General features: G+C 49.7%; 1 protein-coding gene across 3 annotated transcripts in view; it reads left to right on the forward strand.

Moving 5' to 3' along the window:
• Window positions 1-25,258, forward strand: part of adcy5 (adenylate cyclase 5) — a 469,096-nt gene that overhangs the window by 390,562 nt on the left and 53,276 nt on the right. For all 3 annotated transcript variants that reach the window (XM_059967665.1, XM_059967666.1, XM_059967667.1), the window contains one exon: window positions 24,717-24,892. In XM_059967665.1, coding sequence (XP_059823648.1) covers window positions 24,717-24,892 — 176 coding nt within the window. The remainder of the gene's footprint in view (window positions 1-24,716; window positions 24,893-25,258) is intronic.

Below are 25,258 nucleotides of genomic sequence, written 5' to 3' on the forward strand. Positions count from 1 at the left end.
GCATGCCAACAGTGTTCGGCAGAACAGCACACACACAGCATGCCAACAGTGTTCGGCAGAACAGCACACACACAGCATCCAACAGTGTTCGGCAGAACAGCACACAGACAGCATCCAACAGTGTTCGGCAGAACAGCACACAGACAGCATGCCAACAGTGTTCGGCAGAACAGCACACAGACAGCATCCAACAGTGTTCAGCAGAACAACACACACACAGCATCCAACAGTGTTCAGCAGAACAGCACACAGACAGCATCCAACAGTGTTCAGCAGAACAGCACACAGACAGCATCCAACAGTGTTCAGCAGAACAGCACACAGACAGCATCCAACAGTGTTCAGCAGAACAGCACACACACAGCATGCCAACAGTGTTCAGCAGAACAGCACACACACAGCATCCAACAGTGTTCAGCAGAACAGCACACACACAGCATCCAACAGTGTTCAGCAGAACAGCACACGCACAGCATCCAACAGTGTTCAGCAGAACAGCACACAGACAGCATCCAACAGTGTTCGGCAGAACAGCACACAGACAGCATCCAACAGTGTTCGGCAGAACAGCACACAGACAGCATCCAACAGTGTTCGGCAGAACAGCACACAGACAGCATCCAACAGTGTTCGGCAGAACAGCACACAGACAGCATCCAACAGTGTTCGGCAGAACAGCACACAGACAGCATCCAACAGTGTTCGGCAGAACAGCACACAGACAGCATCCAACAGTGTTCGGCAGAACAGCACACAGACAGCATCCAACAGTGTTCGGCAGAACAGCACACAGACAGCATCCAACAGTGTTCGGCAGAACAGCACACAGACAGCATCCAACAGTGTTCGGCAGAACAGCACACAGACAGCATCCAACAGTGTTCGGCAGAACAGCACACGCACAGCATCCAACAGTGTTCAGCAGAACAGCACACGCACAGCATCCAACAGTGTTCAGCAGAACAACACACGCACAGCATCCAACAGTGTTCAGCAGAACAGCACACAGACAGCATCCAACAGTGTTCAGCAGAACAGCACACAGACAGCATCCAACAGTGTTCAGCAGAACAGCACACAGACAGCATCCAACAGTGTTCAGCAGAACAGCACACAGACAGCATCCAACAGTGTTCAGCAGAACAGCACACAGACAGCATCCAACAGTGTTCAGCAGAACAGCACACACACAGCATCCAACAGTGTTCAGCAGAACAACACACAGACAGCATGCCAACAGTGTTCAGCAGAGCAGCACACAGACAGCATCCAACAGTGTTCAGCAGAACAGCACACAGACAGCATGCCAACAGTGTTCGGCATAACAGCACACAGACAGCATCCAACAGTGTTCGGCAGAACAGCACACAGACAGCATCCAACAGTGTTCAGCAGAACAACACACAGACAGCATGCCAACAGTGTTCAGCAGAACAACACACAGACAGCATGCCAACAGTGTTCAGCAGAGCAGCACACAGACAGCATCCAACAGTGTTCAGCAGAACAGCACACACACAGCATGCCAACAGTGTTCAGCAGGACAGCACACGCACAGCATGCCAACAGTGTTCAGCAGAACAACACACACACAGCATGCCAACAGTGTTCAGCAGAACAACACACGCACAGCATCCAACAGTGTTCAGCAGAACAGCACACAGACAGCATGCCAACAGTGTTCAGCAGAACAGCACACAGACAGCATCCAACAGTGTTCAGCAGAACAGCACACAGACAGCATGCCAACAGTGTTCGGCATAACAGCACACAGACAGCATCCAACAGTGTTCGGCAGAACAGCACACACACAGCATCCAACAGTGTTCGGCAGAACAGCACACACACAGCATCCAACAGTGTTCGGCAGAACAGCACACACACAGCATCCAACAGTGTTCGGCAGAACAGCACACACACAGCATCCAACAGTGTTCGGCAGAACAGCACACACACAGCATGCCAACAGTGTTCGGCAGAACAGCACACAGACAGCATCCAACAGTGTTCGGCAGAACAGCACACACACAGCATCCAACAGTGTTCGGCAGAACAGCACACAGACAGCATCCAACAGTGTTCGGCAGAACAGCACACAGACAGCATCCAACAGTGTTCGGCAGAACAGCACACACACAGCATCCAACAGTGTTCGGCAGAACAGCACACACACAGCATCCAACAGTGTTCAGCAGAACAGCACACACACAGCATCCAACAGTGTTCAGCAGAACAGCACACAGACAGCATCCAACAGTGTTCAGCAGAACAGCACACAGACAGCATCCAACAGTGTTCGGCAGAACAGCACACAGACAGCATCCAACAGTGTTCGGCAGAACAGCACACAGACAGCATCCAACAGTGTTCGGCAGAACAGCACACAGACAGCATCCAACAGTGTTCGGCAGAACAGCACACAGACAGCATCCAACAGTGTTCGGCAGAACAGCACACAGACAGCATCCAACAGTGTTCGGCAGAACAGCACACAGACAGCATCCAACAGTGTTCGGCAGAACAGCACACAGACAGCATCCAACAGTGTTCGGCAGAACAGCACACAGACAGCATCCAACAGTGTTCGGCAGAACAGCACACAGACAGCATCCAACAGTGTTCGGCAGAACAGCACACAGACAGCATCCAACAGTGTTCGGCAGAACAGCACACAGACAGCATCCAACAGTGTTCGGCAGAACAGCACACAGACAGCATCCAACAGTGTTCGGCAGAACAGCACACAGACAGCATCCAACAGTGTTCGGCAGAACAGCACACAGACAGCATCCAACAGTGTTCGGCAGAACAGCACACACACAGCATCCAACAGGGTTCGGCAGAACAGCACACGCACAGCATCCAACAGTGTTCGGCAGAACAGCACACAGACAGCATCCAACAGTGTTCGGCAGAACAGCACACAGACAGCATCCAACAGTGTTCGGCAGAACAGCACACAGACAGCATCCAACAGTGTTCGGCAGAACAGCACACAGACAGCGTCCAACAGTGTTCGGCAGAACAGCACACAGACAGCATCCAACAGTGTTCGGCAGAACAGCACACAGACAGCATCCAACAGTGTTCGGCAGAACAGCACACAGACAGCATCCAACAGTGTTCAGCAGAAGAACACACAGACAGCATCCAACAGTGTTCAGCAGAACAGCACACAGACAGCATCCAACAGTGTTCAGCAGAACAACACACACACAGCATCCAACAGTGTACAGCAGAACAGCACACACACAGCATCCAACAGTGTTCAGCAGAACAGCACACACACAGCATCCAACAGTGTTCAGCAGAACAGCACACACACAGCATGCCAACAGTGTTCAGCAGAACAGCACACACACAGCATGCCAACAGTGTTCAGCAGAACAGCACACACACAGCATCCAACAGTGTTCAGCAGAACAACACACGCACAGCATCCAACAGTGTTCAGCAGAACAACACACGCACAGCATCCAACAGTGTTCAGCAGAACAACACACGCACAGCATCCAACAGTGTTCAGCAGAACAACACACGCACAGCATCCAACAGTGTTCAGCAGAACAACACACGCTCAGCATCCAACAGTGTTCAGCAGAACAACACACGCACAGCATCCAACAGTGTTCAGCAGAACAGCACACGCACAGCATCCAACAGTGTTCAGCAGAACAGCACACGCACAGCATCCAACAGTGTTCAGCAGAACAGCACACAGACAGCATCCAACAGTGTTCAGCAGAACAGCACACGCACAGCATCCAACAGTGTTCAGCAGAACAGCACACGCACAGCATCCAACAGTGTTCAGCAGAACAGCACACAGACAGCATCCAACAGTGTTCAGCAGAACAGCACACAGACAGCATCCAACAGTGTTCAGCAGAACAGCACACGCACAGCATCCAACAGTGTTCAGCAGAACAGCACACAGACAGCATCCAACAGTGTTCAGCAGAACAGCACACGCACAGCATCCAACAGTGTTCAGCAGAACAGCACACGCACAGCATCCAACAGTGTTCAGCAGAACAGCACACAGACAGCATCCAACAGTGTTCAGCAGAACAGCACACAGACAGCATCCAACCGTGTTCAGCAGAACAGCACACAGACAGCATCCAACCGTGTTCAGCAGAACAGCACACAGACAGCATCCAACCGTGTTCAGCAGAACAGCACACAGACAGCATGCCAACAGTGTTCGGCAGAACAGCACACAGACAGCATCCAACAGTGTTCGGCAGAACAGCACACAGACAGCATCCAACAGTGTTCAGCAGAACAGCACACAGACAGCATCCAACAGTGTTCAGCAGAACAGCACACAGACAGCATCCAACAGTGTTCAGCAGAACAGCACACAGACAGCATCCAACAGTGTTCAGCAGAACAGCACACAGACAGCATCCAACAGTGTTCAGCAGAACAGCACACAGACAGCATCCAACAGTGTTCAGCAGAACAGCACACACACAGCATCCAACAGTGTTCAGCAGAACAGCACACACACAGCATCCAACAGTGTTCAGCAGAACAGCACACACACAGCATCCAACAGTGTTCAGCAGAACAACACACACACAGCATCCAACAGTGTTCAGCAGAACAACACACGCACAGCATCCAACAGTGTTCAGCAGAACAGCACACGCACAGCATCCAACAGTGCTCAGCAGAACAACACACACACAGCATCCAACAGTGTTCAGCAGAACAGCACACAGACAGCATCCAACAGTGTTCAGCAGAACAGCACACACACAGCATGCCAACAGTGTTCAGCAGAACAACACACACACAGCATCCAACAGTGTTCAGCAGAACAACACACGCACAGCATCCAACAGTGTTCAGCAGAACAGCACACGCACAGCATCCAACAGTGTTCAGCAGAACAGCACACGCACAGCATCCAACAGTGTTCAGCAGAACAGCACACAGACAGCATCCAACAGTGTTCAGCAGAACAGCACACAGACAGCATCCAACCGTGTTCAGCAGAACAGCACACAGACAGCATCCAACCGTGTTCAGCAGAACAGCACACAGACAGCATCCAACAGTGTTCAGCAGAACAGCACACACACAGCATCCAACAGTGTTCAGCAGAACAGCACACAGACAGCATCCAACAGTGTTCAGCAGAACAGCACACAGACAGCATCCAACAGTGTTCAGCAGAACAGCACACAGACAGCATCCAACAGTGTTCAGCAGAACAGCACACAGACAGCATCCAACAGTGTTCAGCAGAACAGCACACAGACAGCATCCAACAGTGTTCAGCAGAACAGCACACACACAGCATCCAACAGTGTTCAGCAGAACAACACACAGACAGCATCCAACAGTGTTCAGCAGAACAGCACACACACAGCATCCAACAGTGTTCAGCAGAACAGCACACAGACAGCATCCAACAGTGTTCAGCAGAACAGCACACAGACAGCATCCAACAGTGTTCGGCAGAACAGCACACAGACAGCATCCAACAGTGTTCGGCAGAACAGCACACAGACAGCATCCAACAGTGTTCGGCAGAACAGCACACAGACAGCATCCAACAGTGTTCGGCAGAACAGCACACAGACAGCATCCAACAGTGTTCGGCAGTACAGCACACAGACAGCATCCAACAGTGTTCGGCAGAACAGCACACAGACAGCATCCAACAGTGTTCAGCAGAACAGCACACAGACAGCATCCAACAGTGTTCAGCAGAACAGCACACAGACAGCATCCAACAGTGTTCAGCAGAACAGCACACAGACAGCATCCAACAGTGTTCAGCAGAACAGCACACAGACAGCATCCAACAGTGTTCAGCAGAACAGCACACAGACAGCATCCAACAGTGTTCGGCAGTACAGCACACACACAGCATCCAACAGTGTTCGGCAGAACAACACACACACAGCATGCCAACAGTGTTCAGCAGAACAGCACACACACAGCATGCCAACAGTGTTCAGCAGAACAGCACACGCACAGCATGCCAACAGTGTTCAGCAGAACAGCACACGCACAGCATGCCAACAGTGTTCAGCAGAACAACACACACACAGCATCCAACAGTGTTCAGCAGAACAACACACACACAGCATCCAACAGTGTTCAGCAGAACAACACACGCACAGCATGCCAACAGTGTTCAGCAGAACAACACACACACAGCATCCAACAGTGTTCAGCAGAACAACACACGCACAGCATGCCAACAGTGTTCAGCAGAACAACACACACACAGCATGCCAACAGTGTTCAGCAGAACAGCACACGCACAGCATGCCAACAGTGTTCAGCAGAACAGCACACACACAGCATGCCAACAGTGTTCAGCAGAACAGCACACACACAGCATCCAACAGTGTTCAGCAGAACAACACACACACAGCATCCAACAGTGTTCAGCAGAACAACACACGCACAGCATGCCAACAGTGTTCAGCAGAACAACACACAGACAGCATCCAACAGTGTTCAGCAGAACAGCACACAGACAGCATCCAACAGTGTTCAGCAGAACAGCACACAGACAGCATCCAACAGTGTTCAGCAGAACAACACACAGACAGCATCCAACAGTGTTCAGCAGAACAGCACACACACAGCATCCAACAGTGTTCAGGAGAACAGCACACACACAGCATCCAACAGTGTTCAGCAGAACAGCACACAGACAGCATCCAACAGTGTTCAGCAGAACAGCACACAGACAGCATCCAACAGTGTTCAGCAGAACAGCACACAGACAGCATCCAACAGTGTTCAGCAGAACAACACACAGACAGCATCCAACAGTGTTCAGCAGAACAACACACAGACAGCATCCAACAGTGTTCAGCAGAACAACACACACACAGCATGCCAACAGTGTTCAGCAGAGCAGCACACACACAGCATGCCAACAGTGTTCAGCAGAGCAGCACACACACAGCATCCAACAGTGTTCAGCAGAGCAGCACACACACAGCATCCAACAGTGTTCAGCAGAACAGCACACAGACAGCATCCAACAGTGTTCAGCAGAACAGCACACAGACAGCATCCAACAGTGTTCAGCAGAACAGCACACAGACAGCATCCAACAGTGTTCAGCAGAACAGCACACACACAGCATCCAACAGTGTTCAGCAGAACAGCACACAGACAGCATCCAACAGTGTTCAGCAGAACAGCACACACACAGCATGCCAACAGTGTTCAGCAGAGCAGCACACACACAGCATCCAACAGTGTTCAGCAGAACAGCACACACACAGCATCCAACAGTGTTCAGCAGAACAGCACACACACAGCATCCAACAGTGTTCAGCAGAACAGCACACACACAGCATCCAACAGTGTTCAGCAGAACAGCACACACACAGCATCCAACAGTGTTCAGCAGAACAGCACACACACAGCATCCAACAGTGTTCAGCAGAGCAGCACACACACAGCATGCCAACAGTGTTCAGCAGAGCAGCACACACACAGCATGCCAACAGTGTTCAGCAGAGCAGCACACACACAGCATCCAACAGTGTTCGGCAGTACAGCACACACACAGCATCCAACAGTGTTCGGCAGAACAACACACAGACAGCATGCCAACAGTGTTCGGCAGAACAACACACACACAGCATGCCAACAGTGTTCAGCAGAGCAGCACACAGACAGCATGCCAACAGTGTTCAGCAGAACAGCACACAGACAGCATCCAACAGTGTTCAGCAGAACAGCACACAGACAGCATCCAACAGTGTTCAGCAGAACAGCACACAGACAGCATCCAACAGTGTTCAGCAGAACAGCACACGCACAGCATGCCAACAGTGTTCGGCAGTACAGCACACAGACAGCATCCAACAGTGTTCGGCAGAACAGCACACACACAGCATCCAACAGTGTTCGGCAGAACAGCACACGCACAGCATCCAACAGTGTTCAGCAGAACAGCACACAGACAGCATCCAACAGTGTTCAGCAGAACAGCACACAGACAGCATCCAACAGTGTTCAGCAGAACAGCACACAGACAGCATCCAACAGTGTTCAGCAGAACAGCACACAGACAGCATCCAACAGTGTTCAGCAGAACAGCACACAGACAGCATCCAACAGTGTTCAGCAGAACAGCACACAGACAGCATCCAACAGTGTTCGGCAGTACAGCACACACACAGCATCCAACAGTGTTCAGCAGAACAACACACACACAGCATGCCAACAGTGTTCAGCAGAACAGCACACACACAGCATGCCAACAGTGTTCAGCAGAACAGCACACGCACAGCATGCCAACAGTGTTCAGCAGAACAGCACACGCACAGCATGCCAACAGTGTTCAGCAGAACAACACACACACAGCATCCAACAGTGTTCAGCAGAACAACACACACACAGCATCCAACAGTGTTCAGCAGAACAACACACGCACAGCATGCCAACAGTGTTCAGCAGAACAACACACACACAGCATCCAACAGTGTTCAGCAGAACAACACACGCACAGCATGCCAACAGTGTTCAGCAGAACAACACACACACAGCATGCCAACAGTGTTCAGCAGAACAGCACACGCACAGCATGCCAACAGTGTTCAGCAGAACAGCACACACACAGCATGCCAACAGTGTTCAGCAGAACAACACACACACAGCATCCAACAGTGTTCAGCAGAACAACACACACACAGCATCCAACAGTGTTCAGCAGAACAACACACGCACAGCATGCCAACAGTGTTCAGCAGAACAACACACACACAGCATCCAACAGTGTTCAGCAGAACAACACACAGACAGCATCCAACAGTGTTCAGCAGAACAGCACACAGACAGCATCCAACAGTGTTCAGCAGAACAGCACACAGACAGCATCCAACAGTGTTCAGCAGAACAACACACAGACAGCATCCAACAGTGTTCAGCAGAACAGCACACACACAGCATCCAACAGTGTTCAGGAGAACAGCACACACACAGCATCCAACAGTGTTCAGCAGAACAGCACACACACAGCATCCAACAGTGTTCAGCAGAACAGCACACAGACAGCATCCAACAGTGTTCAGCAGAACAGCACACAGACAGCATCCAACAGTGTTCAGCAGAACAGCACACGCACAGCATGCCAACAGTGTTCGGCAGTACAGCACACAGACAGCATCCAACAGTGTTCGGCAGAACAGCACACACACAGCATCCAACAGTGTTCGGCAGAACAGCACACACACAGCATCCAACAGTGTTCGGCAGAACAGCACACAGACAGCATCCAACAGTGTTCGGCAGAACACCACACGCACAGCATCCAACAGTGTTCGGCAGAACAACACACGCACAGCATGCCAACAGTGTTCAGCAGAACAACACACACACAGCATCCAACAGTGTTCAGCAGAACAACACACACACAGCATCCAACAGTGTTCAGCAGAACAGCACACAGACAGCATCCAACAGTGTTCAGCAGAACAGCACACGCACAGCATCCAACAGTGTTCAGCAGAACAGCACACGCACAGCATCCAACAGTGTTCAGCAGAACAGCACACGCACAGCATCCAACAGTGTTCAGCAGAACAGCACACGCACAGCATCCAACAGTGTTCAGCAGAACAGCACACGCACAGCATCCAACAGTGTTCAGCAGAACAGCACACAGACAGCATCCAACAGTGTTCTGCAGAACAGCACACACACAGCAGCCAACAGTGTTCAGCAGAACAACACACACACAGCATCCAACAGTGTTCAGCAGAACAACACACGCACAGCATCCAACAGTGTTCAGCAGAACAGCACACACACAGCATCCAACAGTGTTCAGCAGAACAGCACACACACAGCATCCAACAGTGTTCAGCAGAACAACACACACACAGCATGCCAACAGTGTTCAGCAGAACAGCACACACACAGCATCCAACAGTGTTCAGCAGAACAGCACACACACAGCATCCAACAGTGTTCAGCAGAACAGCACACACACAGCATCCAACAGTGTTCAGCAGAACAGCACACAGACAGCATCCAACAGTGTTCAGAACAGCACACACACAGCATCCAACAGTGTTCAGCAGAACAGCACACAGACAGCATCCAACAGTGTTCAGCAGAACAGCACACAGACAGCATCCAACAGTGTTCAGCAGAACAGCACACAGACAGCATCCAACAGTGTTCAGCAGAACAGCACACAGACAGCATCCAACAGTGTTCGGCAGAACAGCACACACACAGCATGCCAACAGTGTTCGGCAGTACAGCACACAGACAGCATCCAACAGTGTTCGGCAGGACAGCACACGCACAGCATGCCAACAGTGTTCGGCAGTACAGCACACAGACAGCATCCAACAGTGTTCGGCAGAACAGCACACAGACAGCATCCAACAGTGTTCGGCAGAACAGCACACAGACAGCATCCAACAGTGTTCGGCAGAACAGCACACAGACAGCATCCAACAGTGTACAGCAGAACAGCACACAGACAGCATCCAACAGTGTTCAGCAGAACAGCACACACACAGCATCCAACAGTGTTCAGCAGAACAGCACACACACAGCATCCAACAGTGTTCAGCAGAACAGCACACACACAGCATCCAACAGTGTTCAGCAGAACAGCACACACACAGCATCCAACAGTGTTCAGCAGAACAGCACACACACAGCATGCCAACAGTGTTCAGCAGAACAACACACGCACAGCATCCAACAGTGTTCAGCAGAACAACACACGCACAGCATCCAACAGTGTTCAGCAGAACAACACACGCTCAGCATCCAACAGTGTTCAGCAGAACAACACACGCACAGCATCCAACAGTGTTCAGCAGAACAGCACACGCACAGCATCCAACAGTGTTCAGCAGAACAGCACACGCACAGCATCCAACAGTGTTCAGCAGAACAGCACACAGACAGCATCCAACAGTGTTCAGCAGAACAGCACACAGACAGCATCCAACAGTGTTCAGCAGAACAGCACACAGACAGCATCCAACAGTGTTCAGCAGAACAACACACGCACAGCATCCAACAGTGTTCAGCAGAACAGCACACGCACAGCATCCAACAGTGTTCAGCAGAACAGCACACGCACAGCATGCCAACAGTGTTCAGCAGAACAGCACACGCACAGCATCCAACAGTGTTCAGCAGAACAGCACACGCACAGCATCCAACAGTGTTCAGCAGAACAGCACACGCACAGCATCCAACAGTGTTCAGCAGAACAGCACACGCACAGCATCCAACAGTGTTCAGCAGAACAGCACACGCACAGCATCCAACAGTGTTCAGCAGAACAGCACACGCACAGCATCCAACAGTGTTCAGCAGAACAGCACACGCACAGCATCCAACAGTGTTCAGCAGAACAGCACACAGACAGCATCCAACAGTGTTCAGCAGAACAGCACACACACAGCAGCCAACAGTGTTCAGCAGAACAACACACACACAGCATCCAACAGTGTTCAGCAGAACAACACACGCACAGCATCCAACAGTGTTCAGCAGAACAGCACACGCACAGCATCCAACAGTGTTCAGCAGAACAGCACACACACAGCATCCAACAGTGTTCAGCAGAACAGCACACACACAGCATCCAACAGTGTTCAGCAGAACAACACACACACAGCATCCAACAGGATGCTAGATGCACCCAGTTGATTGCCAGGATTGTGGAATGGGAATAATCCTTGGAAAGAAAATTAAGCTCACTTTGTTGCTACTGTCAAAAGTTTCCTGGCTGATGTCTGAAATCAGGTTTCATAGTCTCTTTAGAAAGCATTCACTTTGGAGTGAGTTGAGAAGAAATTTCTTGGCAGTAGACAATCCATGTGCAGAATCTTGGGATTCAGTTGAAAGTAAAATAATTATTAAAATACATATATGTCACCCTGAGATTTATTTACTTGCAGGCATTCACAGTAGAACAAAAAATGCAATTGAAAAACTACACACAAAAACTGACAAACAACCAATGTGCCAATTAAATAAATAGTTACAGTGGCATGCAAAAGTATGGGCACCCCTGGTCAAAATTTCTGTTTCTGTGAATAGTTAAGTGAGTAGAAAATAAACTGATCTCCAAAAGTCATAAAGTTATTCTTTTCAACGTTTTTAGCAAGGTTAGTGTATTATTTTTGTTTTGTACAATTTTAGAGTGAGAAAAAGGAAAGCAGCACCATGCAAAAGTTTGGGCACCCCAAGAGATTTGAGCTCTCAGATAACTTTTACCAAGGTCTCAAACCTTAATTAGCTTGTTCACAGTCATCATTAGGAAAGGCCAGGTGATGCAAATTTCAAAGCTTAATAAATACTGACTCCTCAAACCTTGTCCCAACGATCAGCAGCCATGGGCTCCTCTAAGCAGCTGCCTAGCACTCTGAAAATTAATATAAATGATGCCCACAAAGCAGGAGAAAGCTATAAGAAGATAATAAAGCGTTTTCAGGTAGCTGTTTCCTCAGTTCATAGTGTAATTAAGAAATGGCAGTTAACAGGAACGGTGGAGGTCAAGTTGAAGTCTGGAAGACCTAGAAAATTTTCCGAGAGAACTGCGTCTTAGGATTGCTAGAAAGGCAAATCAAAACCCCCGTTTGACTGCAAAAGACCTTCAGGAAGATTTAGCAGACTCTGGAGTGGTGGTGCACTATTCTACTGTGCAGTGACACCTGCACAAATATGACTTTCTTAGAAGAGTCATCAGAATAAAACCTTTCCTGCATCTTCACCACAAAATTCAGCATCAGAAGTTTGCAAAGGAACATCTAAACAAGCCTGATGCATTTTGGAAACAAGTCTTGTGGACTGATGAAGCTAAAATAGAACTTTTTGGCCGCAATGAGCAAAGGTATGTTTGGAGTAAAAAGGGTGCAGAATTTCATGAAAAGAACACCTCTCCAACTGTTAAGCATGGGGATGGATCGATCATGCTTTGGACTTGTGTTGCAGCCAGTGGCACGGGGAACATTTCACTGGTAGAGGGAAGAATGAATTCAATTAAATACCAGCAAATTCTGGAAACAAACATCACACCATCTGTAAAAAGCTGAAGATGAAAAGACGGCTTCTACAACAACAGAGGTCACCAACTTTATTAGCACCGTGGACCAGTTTAATATTGACAATGTTCTTGCGGACCAGCCGACAAGGGAGGTGGGGTGTTAATCACGACCAGAATATAGGTGCTAAGTCAACTATAAGTCACTTAGAAGTGGCTAATACATTCAATTTCGTTTCTAAAAGGGTTTATCTAACGAATTTAATGAATTTAATATTAAACACAGCACATATTTTCCTCACATGAATATAGTGATAAGTCAATTATAAGTCAATAGCATCATATCATTTTAAGTAATGTTTGGATATTAAACACACAGCGCATATTTTCCTTGTATGAGCATATAAAATCATTAAAACCAATATTGCTGAATCAGTGGGAGCCCTGGGCTTGTTTCTGTGCAACAAGACGGTCCCACTGAGGGGCAATGGGGGACAGCGATACTTGAAGGGGGTTCCTTATGTCCAGTTATTCCGCAATTTAGTTTTCGTGGCTGTCAGCACTTGCTTCTGTCCCGCTTGCTCATGTTTTTTCTGCTCAAAAAAACTCAGTGGGTTTGTCTTTAAGTGCAGGGTGCTTGGACTCAAGGTGCCGAAGCAGTTTTGAGGGCTTCATTGCCTCATTAGACAGCCTCCAGGCCCAAACTCCAGCTTCCTGCCCACCCGCCACCAGACACCTTGGCCAGGTGCAGCTGGTCGTGGGTGGAGTGAGAGGAAAAGGTAAAGGCTGGAGGTCCCTGTGCCGTGGTCGCAGCGGTTGCAGTCCGGAAAGGGTGACTGAGCAAGGAGGAGTGTGACAGGGTGTGCACCAGCACCCCCCCCCCCCACCCCCCAGTAGGTAGGATGGATCTATCAGCCGACAAGAGTTTGGCCTGAGGGATGACTTTCAGTAGATCGCAGTGAGGTAGCTGCTCTACTACTTACGAAACCCTGAGCGCAAATTAGTCGTCTGCGAGTATTGTAGCACCAGGTTCCCCACGAACATTCAGTGTGCTAAACAAGTTTAGAGATGGCACCCATCTGTTCGCACTCCAGGCCAGTAGCAACGGCACTTCTCGCCAGCTGCGCAAAGCAGCCAGTTACCCGAGGTCAACCAGTGATCCCTGGCGCCAGGGTATCACTGCATTTAGACGACTAATGACCTTGCATGCGTTCAAGTTCAACAGTGGGCATGACAGGGAATGAGGAAAGTTGCAGCTGACTCATATTGTTTCCTCGCGGCCTGGTAGCACATGCTTTGTGGCCCAGTGTTTGGGGACCACTGTACAACAGGATAATGATCCTAAACACACCTCAAAATCCACAATCGACTACCTCAAGAGGCACAAGCTGAATGTTTTGCCATGGCCCTCACAGACCCCATCCTAAACATCATTGAAAATCTATGTCTCAACCTCAAAAGAGCAGTGCATGCAAGACTGCCCAAGAATCTTACAGAACTAGAAGCCTTTTGCAAGGCAGAATGGGTGAAAATCCCCCAAACAAGAATTGAAAGACTCTTAGCTGGCTACAGAAAGCGTTTACAAGCTGTGATACTTGCCAAAGGGGGTGTTACTAAGTACTGACCATGCAGGGTGCCCAAACTTGCTTTGGGCCCTTTTCATTTTTTGTTATTTTGAAAATGTAAAAGGTGGAAATAAAAAAGTAATCTTGCTTAAAATATTAAAGTAATGTGTCATCTTTAACTTTATGTCTTTTGGAAATCAGGTCATCTTTTACTCGCTTAGCTATTCACAGTAACAGAAATTTTGACCAGGGTGCCCAAACTTTTGCATGCCACTGTAAATGCATACATACATACAAAAACTGAGGACATGAGTTGTAGATCCTTGAAATTGAGTGCAGAGACTGTGCTCAGTGATCAGTTTACTGGCAAGGTGAGTGAAGTTATCCGTGCTGGCTCAGGAGTTTGATGGTTGAAGGATAATAACGGTTCCTGAACGGTGCTGTGGAACTTAAGGCCCCTGAAATTCCTTCCCAATTGCAGCAGTAAGAAGAGAACTTAGCCTGGATGGTGGGGGTCTTTGATGATGGACGCTGCTTTCTAGTGGCACAGCTCCTTGCAGATGTGATCAGTGGTGGGGAGGGTTTTTACTGTGATGACCTGGGCTGCGTACACCACTGTTTGTAGGCTTTTTAGTTCTGGTGTATCCATTCCAGCTGTGATGCAACCAGTAAAGGATCTGGGCAACTATGGAAGTTCGTCAAATTTTCTCACACTGTGCATGGAAGTGGTGGCATATTGAAGACTTAGGAGGTCATAAGTGTAGATGCAAAAACAATATTTGCCTCTTGTGAATCCCCGGGTCAAATTTATTAAATTTATCAAACTGAAGATGAGGTTGTAAACCAGCATGACAATTGAAACTGTGACTGTCTTGCTCCTGCCTCAGTGTAGTTTTCTTTTTACAGCACAGAAAGAGGCCATTGAGCACATCAGGTTCAGTTTGTTTGTGTAGAGATACATTGCAGTAACATATCTTTCTGGTCCCAGTGAGCTCACACTGTGTAATTACACCCCTGTGACCCCTGTGACCAGTGACCTCACACTGTGTAATTACATCCCTGTGACCAGTGACCTCACACCGTGTAATTACATCCCTGTGACCAGTGACCTCACACCGTGTAATTACACCCCTGTGACCAGTGACCACACACTGTGTAATTACACCCCTGTGACCAGTGACCTCACACTGTGTAATTACACCCCTGTGACCAGTGACCTGACACTGTGTAATTACATCCCTGTGACCAGTGACCTCACACCGTGTAATTACACCCCTGTGACCAGTGACCTCACACCGTGTAATGACACCCCTGTGACCAGTGACCTCACACTGTGTAATGACATCCCTGTGACCAGTGACCTCACACCGTGTAATTACACCCCTGTGACCAGTGACCTCACACTGTGTAATGACATCCCTGTGACCAGTGACCTCACACTGTGTAATTACACCCCTGTGACCAGTGACCTCACACTGTGTAATTACATCCCTGTGACCAGTGACCTCACACCGTGTAATTACACCCCTGTGACCAGTGACCTCACACCGTGTAATGACACCCCTGTGACCAGTGACCTCACACTGTGTAATTACACCCCTGTGACCAGTGACCTCACACCGTGTAATGACACCCCTGTGACCAGTGACCTCACACTGTGTAATTACACCCCTGTGACCAGTGACCTCACACCGTGTAATTACACCCCTGTGACCAGTGACCTCACACTGTGTAATTACACCCCTGACCAGTGACCTCACACCATGTAATTACACCCCTGTGACCAGTGACCTCACACCGTGTAATTACACCCCTGTGACCAGTGACCTCACACTGTGTAATTACACCCCTGTGACCAGTGACCTCACACCATGTAATTACACCCCTGTGACCCCTGTGACCAGTGACCTCACACTGTGTAATTACATCCCTGTGACCAGTGACCTCACACCGTGTAATTACACCCCTGTGACCAGTGACCTCACACCGTGTAATTACACCCCTGTGACCAGTGACCTCACACTGTGTAATTACACCCCTGTGACCAGTGACCTCACACCGTGTAATTACACCCCTGTGACCAGTGACCTCACACCGTGTAATTACACCCCTGTGACCAGTGACCTCACACCGTGTAATTACACCCCTGTGACCAGTGACCTCACACTGTGTAATTACACCCCTGTGACCAGTGACCTCACACCGTGTAATTACACCCCTGTGACCAGTGACCTCACACCGTGTAATTACACCCCTGTGACCAGTGACCTCACACCGTGTAATTACACCCCTGTGACCAGTGACCTCACACCGTGTAATTACACCCCTGTGACCAGTGACCTCACACCGTGTAATTACACCCCTGTGACCAGTGACCTCACACCGTGTAATTACACCCCTGTGACCAGTGACCTCACACCGTGTAATTACACCCCTGTGACCAGTGACCTCACACCGTGTAATTACACCCCTGTGACCAGTGACCTCACACCGTGTAATTACACCCCTGTGACCAGTGACCTCACACTGTGTAATTACACCCCTGTGACCAGTGACCTCACACCGTGTAATTACACCCCTGTGACCAGTGACCTCACACTGTGTAATTACACCCCTGTGACCAGTGACCTCACACCGTGTAATTACACCCCTGTGACCAGTGACCTCACACCGTGTAATTACACCCCTGTGACCAGTGACCTCACACCGTGTAATTACACCCCTGTGACCAGTGACCTCACACCGTGTAATTACACCCCTGTGACCAGTGACCTCACACCGTGTAATTACACCCCTGTGACCAGTGACCTCACACCGTGTAATTACACCCCTGTGACCAGTGACCTCACACCGTGTAATTACACCCCTGTGACCAGTGACCTCACACCGTGTAATTACACCCCTGTGACCAGTGACCTCACACCGTGTAATTACACCCCTGTGACCAGTGACCTCACACCGTGTAATTACACCCCTGTGACCAGTGACCTCACACCGTGTAATTACACCCCTGTGACCAGTGACCTCACACCGTGTAATTACACCCCTGTGACCAGTGACCTCACACCGTGTAATTACACCCCTGTGACCAGTGACCTCACACCGTGTAATTACACCCCTGTGACCAGTGACCTCACACCGTGTAATTACACCCCTGTGACCAGTGACCTCACACCGTGTAATTACACCCCTGTGACCAGTGACCTCACACCGTGTAATTACACCTCTGTGACCAGTGACCTCACACCGTGTAATTACACCCCTGTGACCAGTGACCTCACACCGTGTAATTACACCCCTGTGACCAGTGACCTCACACCGTGTAATTACACCCCTGTGACCAGTGACCTCACACCGTGTAATTACACCCCTGTGACCAGTGACCTCACACCGTGTAATTACACCCCTGTGACCAGTGACCTCACACTGTGTAATTACACCCCTGTGACCAGTGACCTCACACCGTGTAATTACACCCCTGTGACCAGTGACCTCACACCGTGTAATTACACCCCTGTGACCAGTGACCTCACACCGTGTAATTACACCCCTGTGACCAGTGACCTCACACCGTGTAATGACACCCCTGTGACCAGTGACCTCACACCGTGTAATGACACCCCTGTGACCAGTGACCTCACACCGTGTAATTACACCCCTGTGACCAGTGACCTCACACTGTGTAATTACACCCCTGTGACCAGTGACCTCACACCGTGTAATTACACCCCTGTGACCAGTGACCTCACACCGTGTAATTACACCCCTGTGACCAGTGACCTCACACCGTGTAATTACACCCCTGTGACCAGTGACCTCACACCGTGTAATTACACCCCTGTGACCAGTGACCTCACACCGTGTAATTACACCCCTGTGACCAGTGACCTCACACCGTGTAATTACACCCCTGTGACCAGTGACCTCACACCGTGTAATTACACCCCTGTGACCAGTGACCTCACACTGTGTAATTACACCCCTGTGACCAGTGACCTCACACCGTGTAATGACACCCCTGTGACCAGTGACCTCACACTGTGTAATGACACCCCTGTGACCAGTGACCTCACACCGTGTAATTACACCCCTGTGACCAGTGACCTCACACTGTGTAATTACACCCCTGTGACCAGTGACCTCACACTGTGTAATTACACCCCTGTGACCAGTGACCTCACACCGTGTAATTACACCCCTGTGACCAGTGACCTCACACCGTGTAATTACACCCCTGTGACCAGTGACCTCACACCGTGTAATTACATCCCTGTGACCAGTGACCTCACACCGTGTAATTACACCCCTGTGACCAGTGACCTCACACTGTGTAATTACACCCCTGTGACCAGTGACCTCACACCGTGTAATTACACCCCTGTGACCAGTGACCTCACACCGTGTAATTACACCCCTGTGACCAGTGACCTCACACCGTGTAATTACACCCCTGTGACCAGTGACCTCACACCGTGTAATTACACCCCTGTGACCAGTGACCTCACACCGTGTAATTACACCCCTGTGACCAGTGACCTCACACCGTGTAATTACACCCCTGTGACCAGTGACCTCACACCGTGTAATTACACCCCTGTGACCAGTGACCTCACACCGTGTAATTACACCCCTGTGACCAGTGACCTCACACCGTGTAATTACACCCCTGTGACCAGTGACCTCACACTGTGTAATTACACCCCTGTGACCAGTGACCTCACACCGTGTAATTACACCCCTGTGACCAGTGACCTCACACTGTGTAATTACACCCCTGTGACCAGTGACCTCACACCGTGTAATTACACCCCTGTGACCAGTGACCTCACACCGTGTAATTACACCCCTGTGACCAGTGACCTCACACCGTGTAATTACACCCCTGTGACCAGTGACCTCACACCGTGTAATTACACCCCTGTGACCAGTGACCTCACACCGTGTAATTACACCCCTGTGACCAGTGACCTCACACCGTGTAATTACACCCCTGTGACCAGTGACCTCACACCGTGTAATTACACCCCTGTGACCAGTGACCTCACACCGTGTAATTACACCCCTGTGACCAGTGACCTCACACCGTGTAATTACACCCCTGTGACCAGTGACCTCACACCGTGTAATTACACCCCTGTGACCAGTGACCTCACACCGTGTAATTACACCCCTGTGACCAGTGACCTCACACCGTGTAATTACACCCCTGTGACCAGTGACCTCACACCGTGTAATTACACCCCTGTGACCAGTGACCTCACACCGTGTAATTACACCCCTGTGACCAGTGACCTCACACCGTGTAATTACACCCCTGTGACCAGTGACCTCACACCGTGTAATTACACCCCTGTGACCAGTGACCTCACACCGTGTAATTACACCTCTGTGACCAGTGACCTCACACCGTGTAATTACACCCCTGTGACCAGTGACCTCACACCGTGTAATTACACCCCTGTGACCAGTGACCTCACACCGTGTAATTACACCCCTGTGACCAGTGACCTCACACCGTGTAATTACACCCCTGTGACCAGTGACCTCACACCGTGTAATTACACCCCTGTGACCAGTGACCTCACACTGTGTAATTACACCCCTGTGACCAGTGACCTCACACCGTGTAATTACACCCCTGTGACCAGTGACCTCACACCGTGTAATTACACCCCTGTGACCAGTGACCTCACACCGTGTAATTACACCCCTGTGACCAGTGACCTCACACCGTGTAATGACACCCCTGTGACCAGTGACCTCACACCGTGTAATGACACCCCTGTGACCAGTGACCTCACACCGTGTAATTACACCCCTGTGACCAGTGACCTCACACTGTGTAATTACACCCCTGTGACCAGTGACCTCACACCGTGTAATTACACCCCTGTGACCAGTGACCTCACACCGTGTAATTACACCCCTGTGACCAGTGACCTCACACCGTGTAATTACACCCCTGTGACCAGTGACCTCACACCGTGTAATTACACCCCTGTGACCAGTGACCTCACACCGTGTAATTACACCCCTGTGACCAGTGACCTCACACCGTGTAATTACACCCCTGTGACCAGTGACCTCACACCGTGTAATTACACCCCTGTGACCAGTGACCTCACACTGTGTAATTACACCCCTGTGACCAGTGACCTCACACCGTGTAATGACACCCCTGTGACCAGTGACCTCACACTGTGTAATGACACCCCTGTGACCAGTGACCTCACACCGTGTAATTACACCCCTGTGACCAGTGACCTCACACTGTGTAATTACACCCCTGTGACCAGTGACCTCACACCGTGTAATTACACCCCTGTGACCAGTGACCTCACACTGTGTAATTACACCCCTGTGACCAGTGACCTCACACTGTGTAATTACACCCCTGTGACCAGTGACCTCACACTGTGTAATTACATCCCTGTGACCAGTGACCTCACACTGTGTAATTACATCCCTGTGACCAGTGACCTCACACCATGTAATTACACCCCTGTGACCCCTGTGACCAGTGACCTCACACGGTGTAATTACACCCCTGTGACCAGTGACCTCACACCGTGTAATTACACCCCTGTGACCAGTGACCTCACACCATGTAATTACACCCCTGTGACCAGTGACCTCACACCGTGTAATTACACCCCTGTGACCAGTGACCTCACACTGTGTAATTACACCCCTGTGACCAGTGACCTCACACCATGTAATTACACCCCTGTGACCAGTGACCTCACACTGTGTAATTACACCCCTGTGACCAGTGACCTCACACCGTGTAATTACACCCCTGTGACCAGTGACCTCACACTGTGTAATTACACCCCTGTGACCAGTGACCTCACACTGTGTAATTACACCCCTGTGACCAGTGACCTCACACCGTGTAATTACACCCCTGTGACCAGTGACCTCACACCGTGTAATTACACCCCTGTGACCAGTGACCTCACACCGTGTAATGACACCCCTGTGACCAGTGACCTCACACCGTGTAATGACACCCCTGTGACCAGTGACCTCACACCGTGTAATTACACCCCTGTGACCAGTGACCTCACACCGTGTAATGACACCCCTGTGACCAGTGACCTCACACCGTGTAATTACACCCCTGTGACCAGTGACCTCACACCGTGTAATTACACCCCTGTGACCAGTGACCTCACACCGTGTAATTACACCCCTGTGACCAGTGACCTCACACTGTGTAATTACACCCCTGTGACCAGTGACCTCACACTGTGTAATTACACCCCTGTGACCAGTGACCTCACACTGTGTAATTACACCCCTGTGACCAGTGACCTCACACCGTGTAATGACACTCCTGTGACCAGTGACCTCACACCGTGTAATTACACCCCTGTGACCAGTGACCTCACACCGTGTAATGACACCCCTGTGACCAGTGACCTCACACCGTGTAATTACACCCCTGTGACCAGTGACCTCACACCGTGTAATGACACCCCTGTGACCAGTGACCTCACACCATGTAATTACACCCCTGTGACCCCTGTGACCAGTGACCTCACACTGTGTAATTACACCCCTGTGACCAGTGACCTCACACTGTGTAATTACATCCCTGTGACCAGTGACCTCACACCATGTAATTACACCCCTGTGACCCCTGTGACCTGTGACCTCACACGGTGTAATTACACCCCTGTGACCAGTGACCTCACACCGTGTAATTACACCCCTGTGACCAGTGACCTCACACTGTGTAATTACACCCCTGTGACCAGTGACCTCACACCGTGTAATTACACCCCTGTGACCAGTGACCTCACACCGTGTAATTACACCCCTGTGACCAGTGACCTCACACCGTGTAATTACACCCCTGTGACCAGTGACCTCACACTGTGTAATTACACCCCTGTGACCAGTGACCTCACACCGTGTAATTACACCCCTGTGACCAGTGACCTCACACCGTGTAATTACACCCCTGTGACCAGTGACCTCACACCGTGTAATGACACCCCTGTGACCAGTGACCTCACACCGTGTAATTACACCCCTGTGACCAGTGACCTCACACCGTGTAATGACACCCCTGTGACCAGTGACCTCACACCGTGTAATTACACCCCTGTGACCAGTGACCTCACACCGTGTAATTACACCCCTGTGACCAGTGACCTCACACTGTGTAATTACACCCCTGTGACCAGTGACCTCACACTGTGTAATTACACCCCTGTGACCAGTGACCTCACACTGTGTAATTACACCCCTGTGACCAGTGACCTCACACTGTGTAATTACACCCCTGTGACCAGTGACCTCACACCGTGTAATGACACTCCTGTGACTAGTGACCTCACACCGTGTAATTACACCCCTGTGACCAGTGACCTCACACCGTGTAATGACACCCCTGTGACCAGTGACCTCACACCGTGTAATTACACCCCTGTGACCAGTGACCTCACACCGTGTAATGACACCCCTGTGACCAGTGACCTCACACCATGTAATTACACCCCTGTGACCCCTGTGACCAGTGACCTCACACTGTGTAATTACATCCCTGTGACCCCTATGACCAGTGACCTCACACTGTGTAATTACACCCCTGTGACCAGTGACCTCACACCGTGTAATTACACCCCTGTGACCAGTGACCTCACACCGTGTAATGACACCCCTGTGACCAGTGACCTCACACCATGTAATTACACCCCTGTGACCCCTGTGACCAGTGACCTCACACTGTGTAATTACACCCCTGTGACCAGTGGCCTCACACCGTGTAATGACACTCCTGTGACTAGTGACCTCACACCGTGTAATTACACCCCTGTGACCAGTGACCTCACACTGTGTAATTACACCCCTGTGACCAGTGACCTCACACTGTGTAATTACACCCCTGTGACCAGTGACCTCACACTGTGTAATTACACCCCTGTGACCAGTGACCTCACACCGTGTAATGACACCCCTGTGACCAGTGACCTCACACCGTGTAATTACACCCCTGTGACCAGTGACCTCACACCGTGTAATTACATCCCTCTTACTATTGACCCATACATCTTTGGAATGTGGGAAGAAACTGGAGCACCCATAGAAACCGGCACACGTATGGGGAGAATGTACAAACTCCTTACCAGGTGTGGCAGAATTGAACCCGGATTGTTTGAGCTGTAATAGCTTTATGTTAACCACTACAGTACCATGCCATCACTCTCTCTCCTGCTCCTTAACCACCGTCTGGTTGTACCGCTCACTGGGGATCGTGGAAGGTTCCATAAAGGAAAGTTTCTCCCTGTCTTTGAAGTTTTGCAAAATGCCCAGAGCCTCTGCTGCTAAGTTTGTAAACCTGTGTGATGGCTCTTTTGTGTTAGTGACTGGTGAATGGGTGGTATTACATACAAGTAGAGGGAGCAGATACTGAAACTGTCCTTTTCAGTGTCATTCCAAAGAAAGCACAGCAGTGCCTCTATTTTCTCAGAAGTTTGCATAGATTTGCATATCATCTAAAGTTCAACAAATGTAAGGTTGTATCACAGCCTGCTATGGAAACAACAATGCCCAAGAATGGAAAAGCCTCTAGTAAGTGGTAGATACAGCCCAGTCCATTACGGGCAAAGCTCTCCCCACCAGCGAGCACATTTACATGGTGCGCTGTCACAGGAAAGCAGCATCCATTATTAAGGACTCTCATCATCCAGACCAGGCACTCTTCTTGCTACCATTGGCCCTGAGCACAGGTGCCTCAGGACCCATGCAACTAGGTTCTAGAAGTTATTACCCTTCAACCATCGGGCTGCTAAAACAATGTGGACAGCATCATGCACCACGGCTCAGATTCCACAACCTAGAGACTCTACACTCAATGATTTATATATTTTTATTTGCACCATTTGTCTTCTTTTGCACATTAGTTGTGTGTCTGTCAGTCTTTATGTATAGGTTTTCATAAATTCTATTGCATTTCTTTATTTTCCTGAAAGTGCCTGCTAGACAATGAATCTCAAGGTAGAATATGGTGATAATATGTTGATAATAAATTTACTTCTGATATCTACTCCACCAGTGGTGAAACTATGGCTGATTTGCCTAAGGATGTTGATGCTGACTAACCCATTCATCTCTCTTTCCCTGGCCAGTACTTCACCTACTGCGTACTGTTGAGCTTGCTGGCCTGCGCTGTCTTCCTACAGATCAGCAGTATCGGGAAGCTCTTCCTCATGTTGACCATTGAGCTGATATACATCATAATGTTGGAGGTGCCTGGAGTCACCCTCTTTGACAATGCGGACCTGCTGATCATTGCCAATAGTCTGTGAGTAATACATACCTCTCATTGATGTCGCCTCTTTCTAGTGAATTTAAGTTGTTGGGCAGATTTTCTGGGTCCTGTAGCGTGATGTTTAAGATTACTGGCCTAGCAATCTGCAGGGCTCGATTTGTGACCCAATTCAAATCTCATTCTAATTAGACCAGAAGACACAGGAGTAGAATTAGGCCATTCATCTGATGGAGTCTGCTCCACCATTCCATCATGATGGATTTATTATTCCCCATTCTCTTGCCTTCTCCCAGTAACCTGTTATCTTGGTAAGTACTCTCATGTGCGGCACCTTGTCAAAGGCCTTGTGAAAATCCAAGTAAAAACATCTATTTACTTTCCTTTGCCTATCTTGACTTC

The sequence above is a fragment of the Hypanus sabinus genome, chromosome 4, assembly GCF_030144855.1.
Source record: "Hypanus sabinus isolate sHypSab1 chromosome 4, sHypSab1.hap1, whole genome shotgun sequence".
NCBI lineage: Eukaryota > Metazoa > Chordata > Chondrichthyes > Myliobatiformes > Dasyatidae > Hypanus > Hypanus sabinus.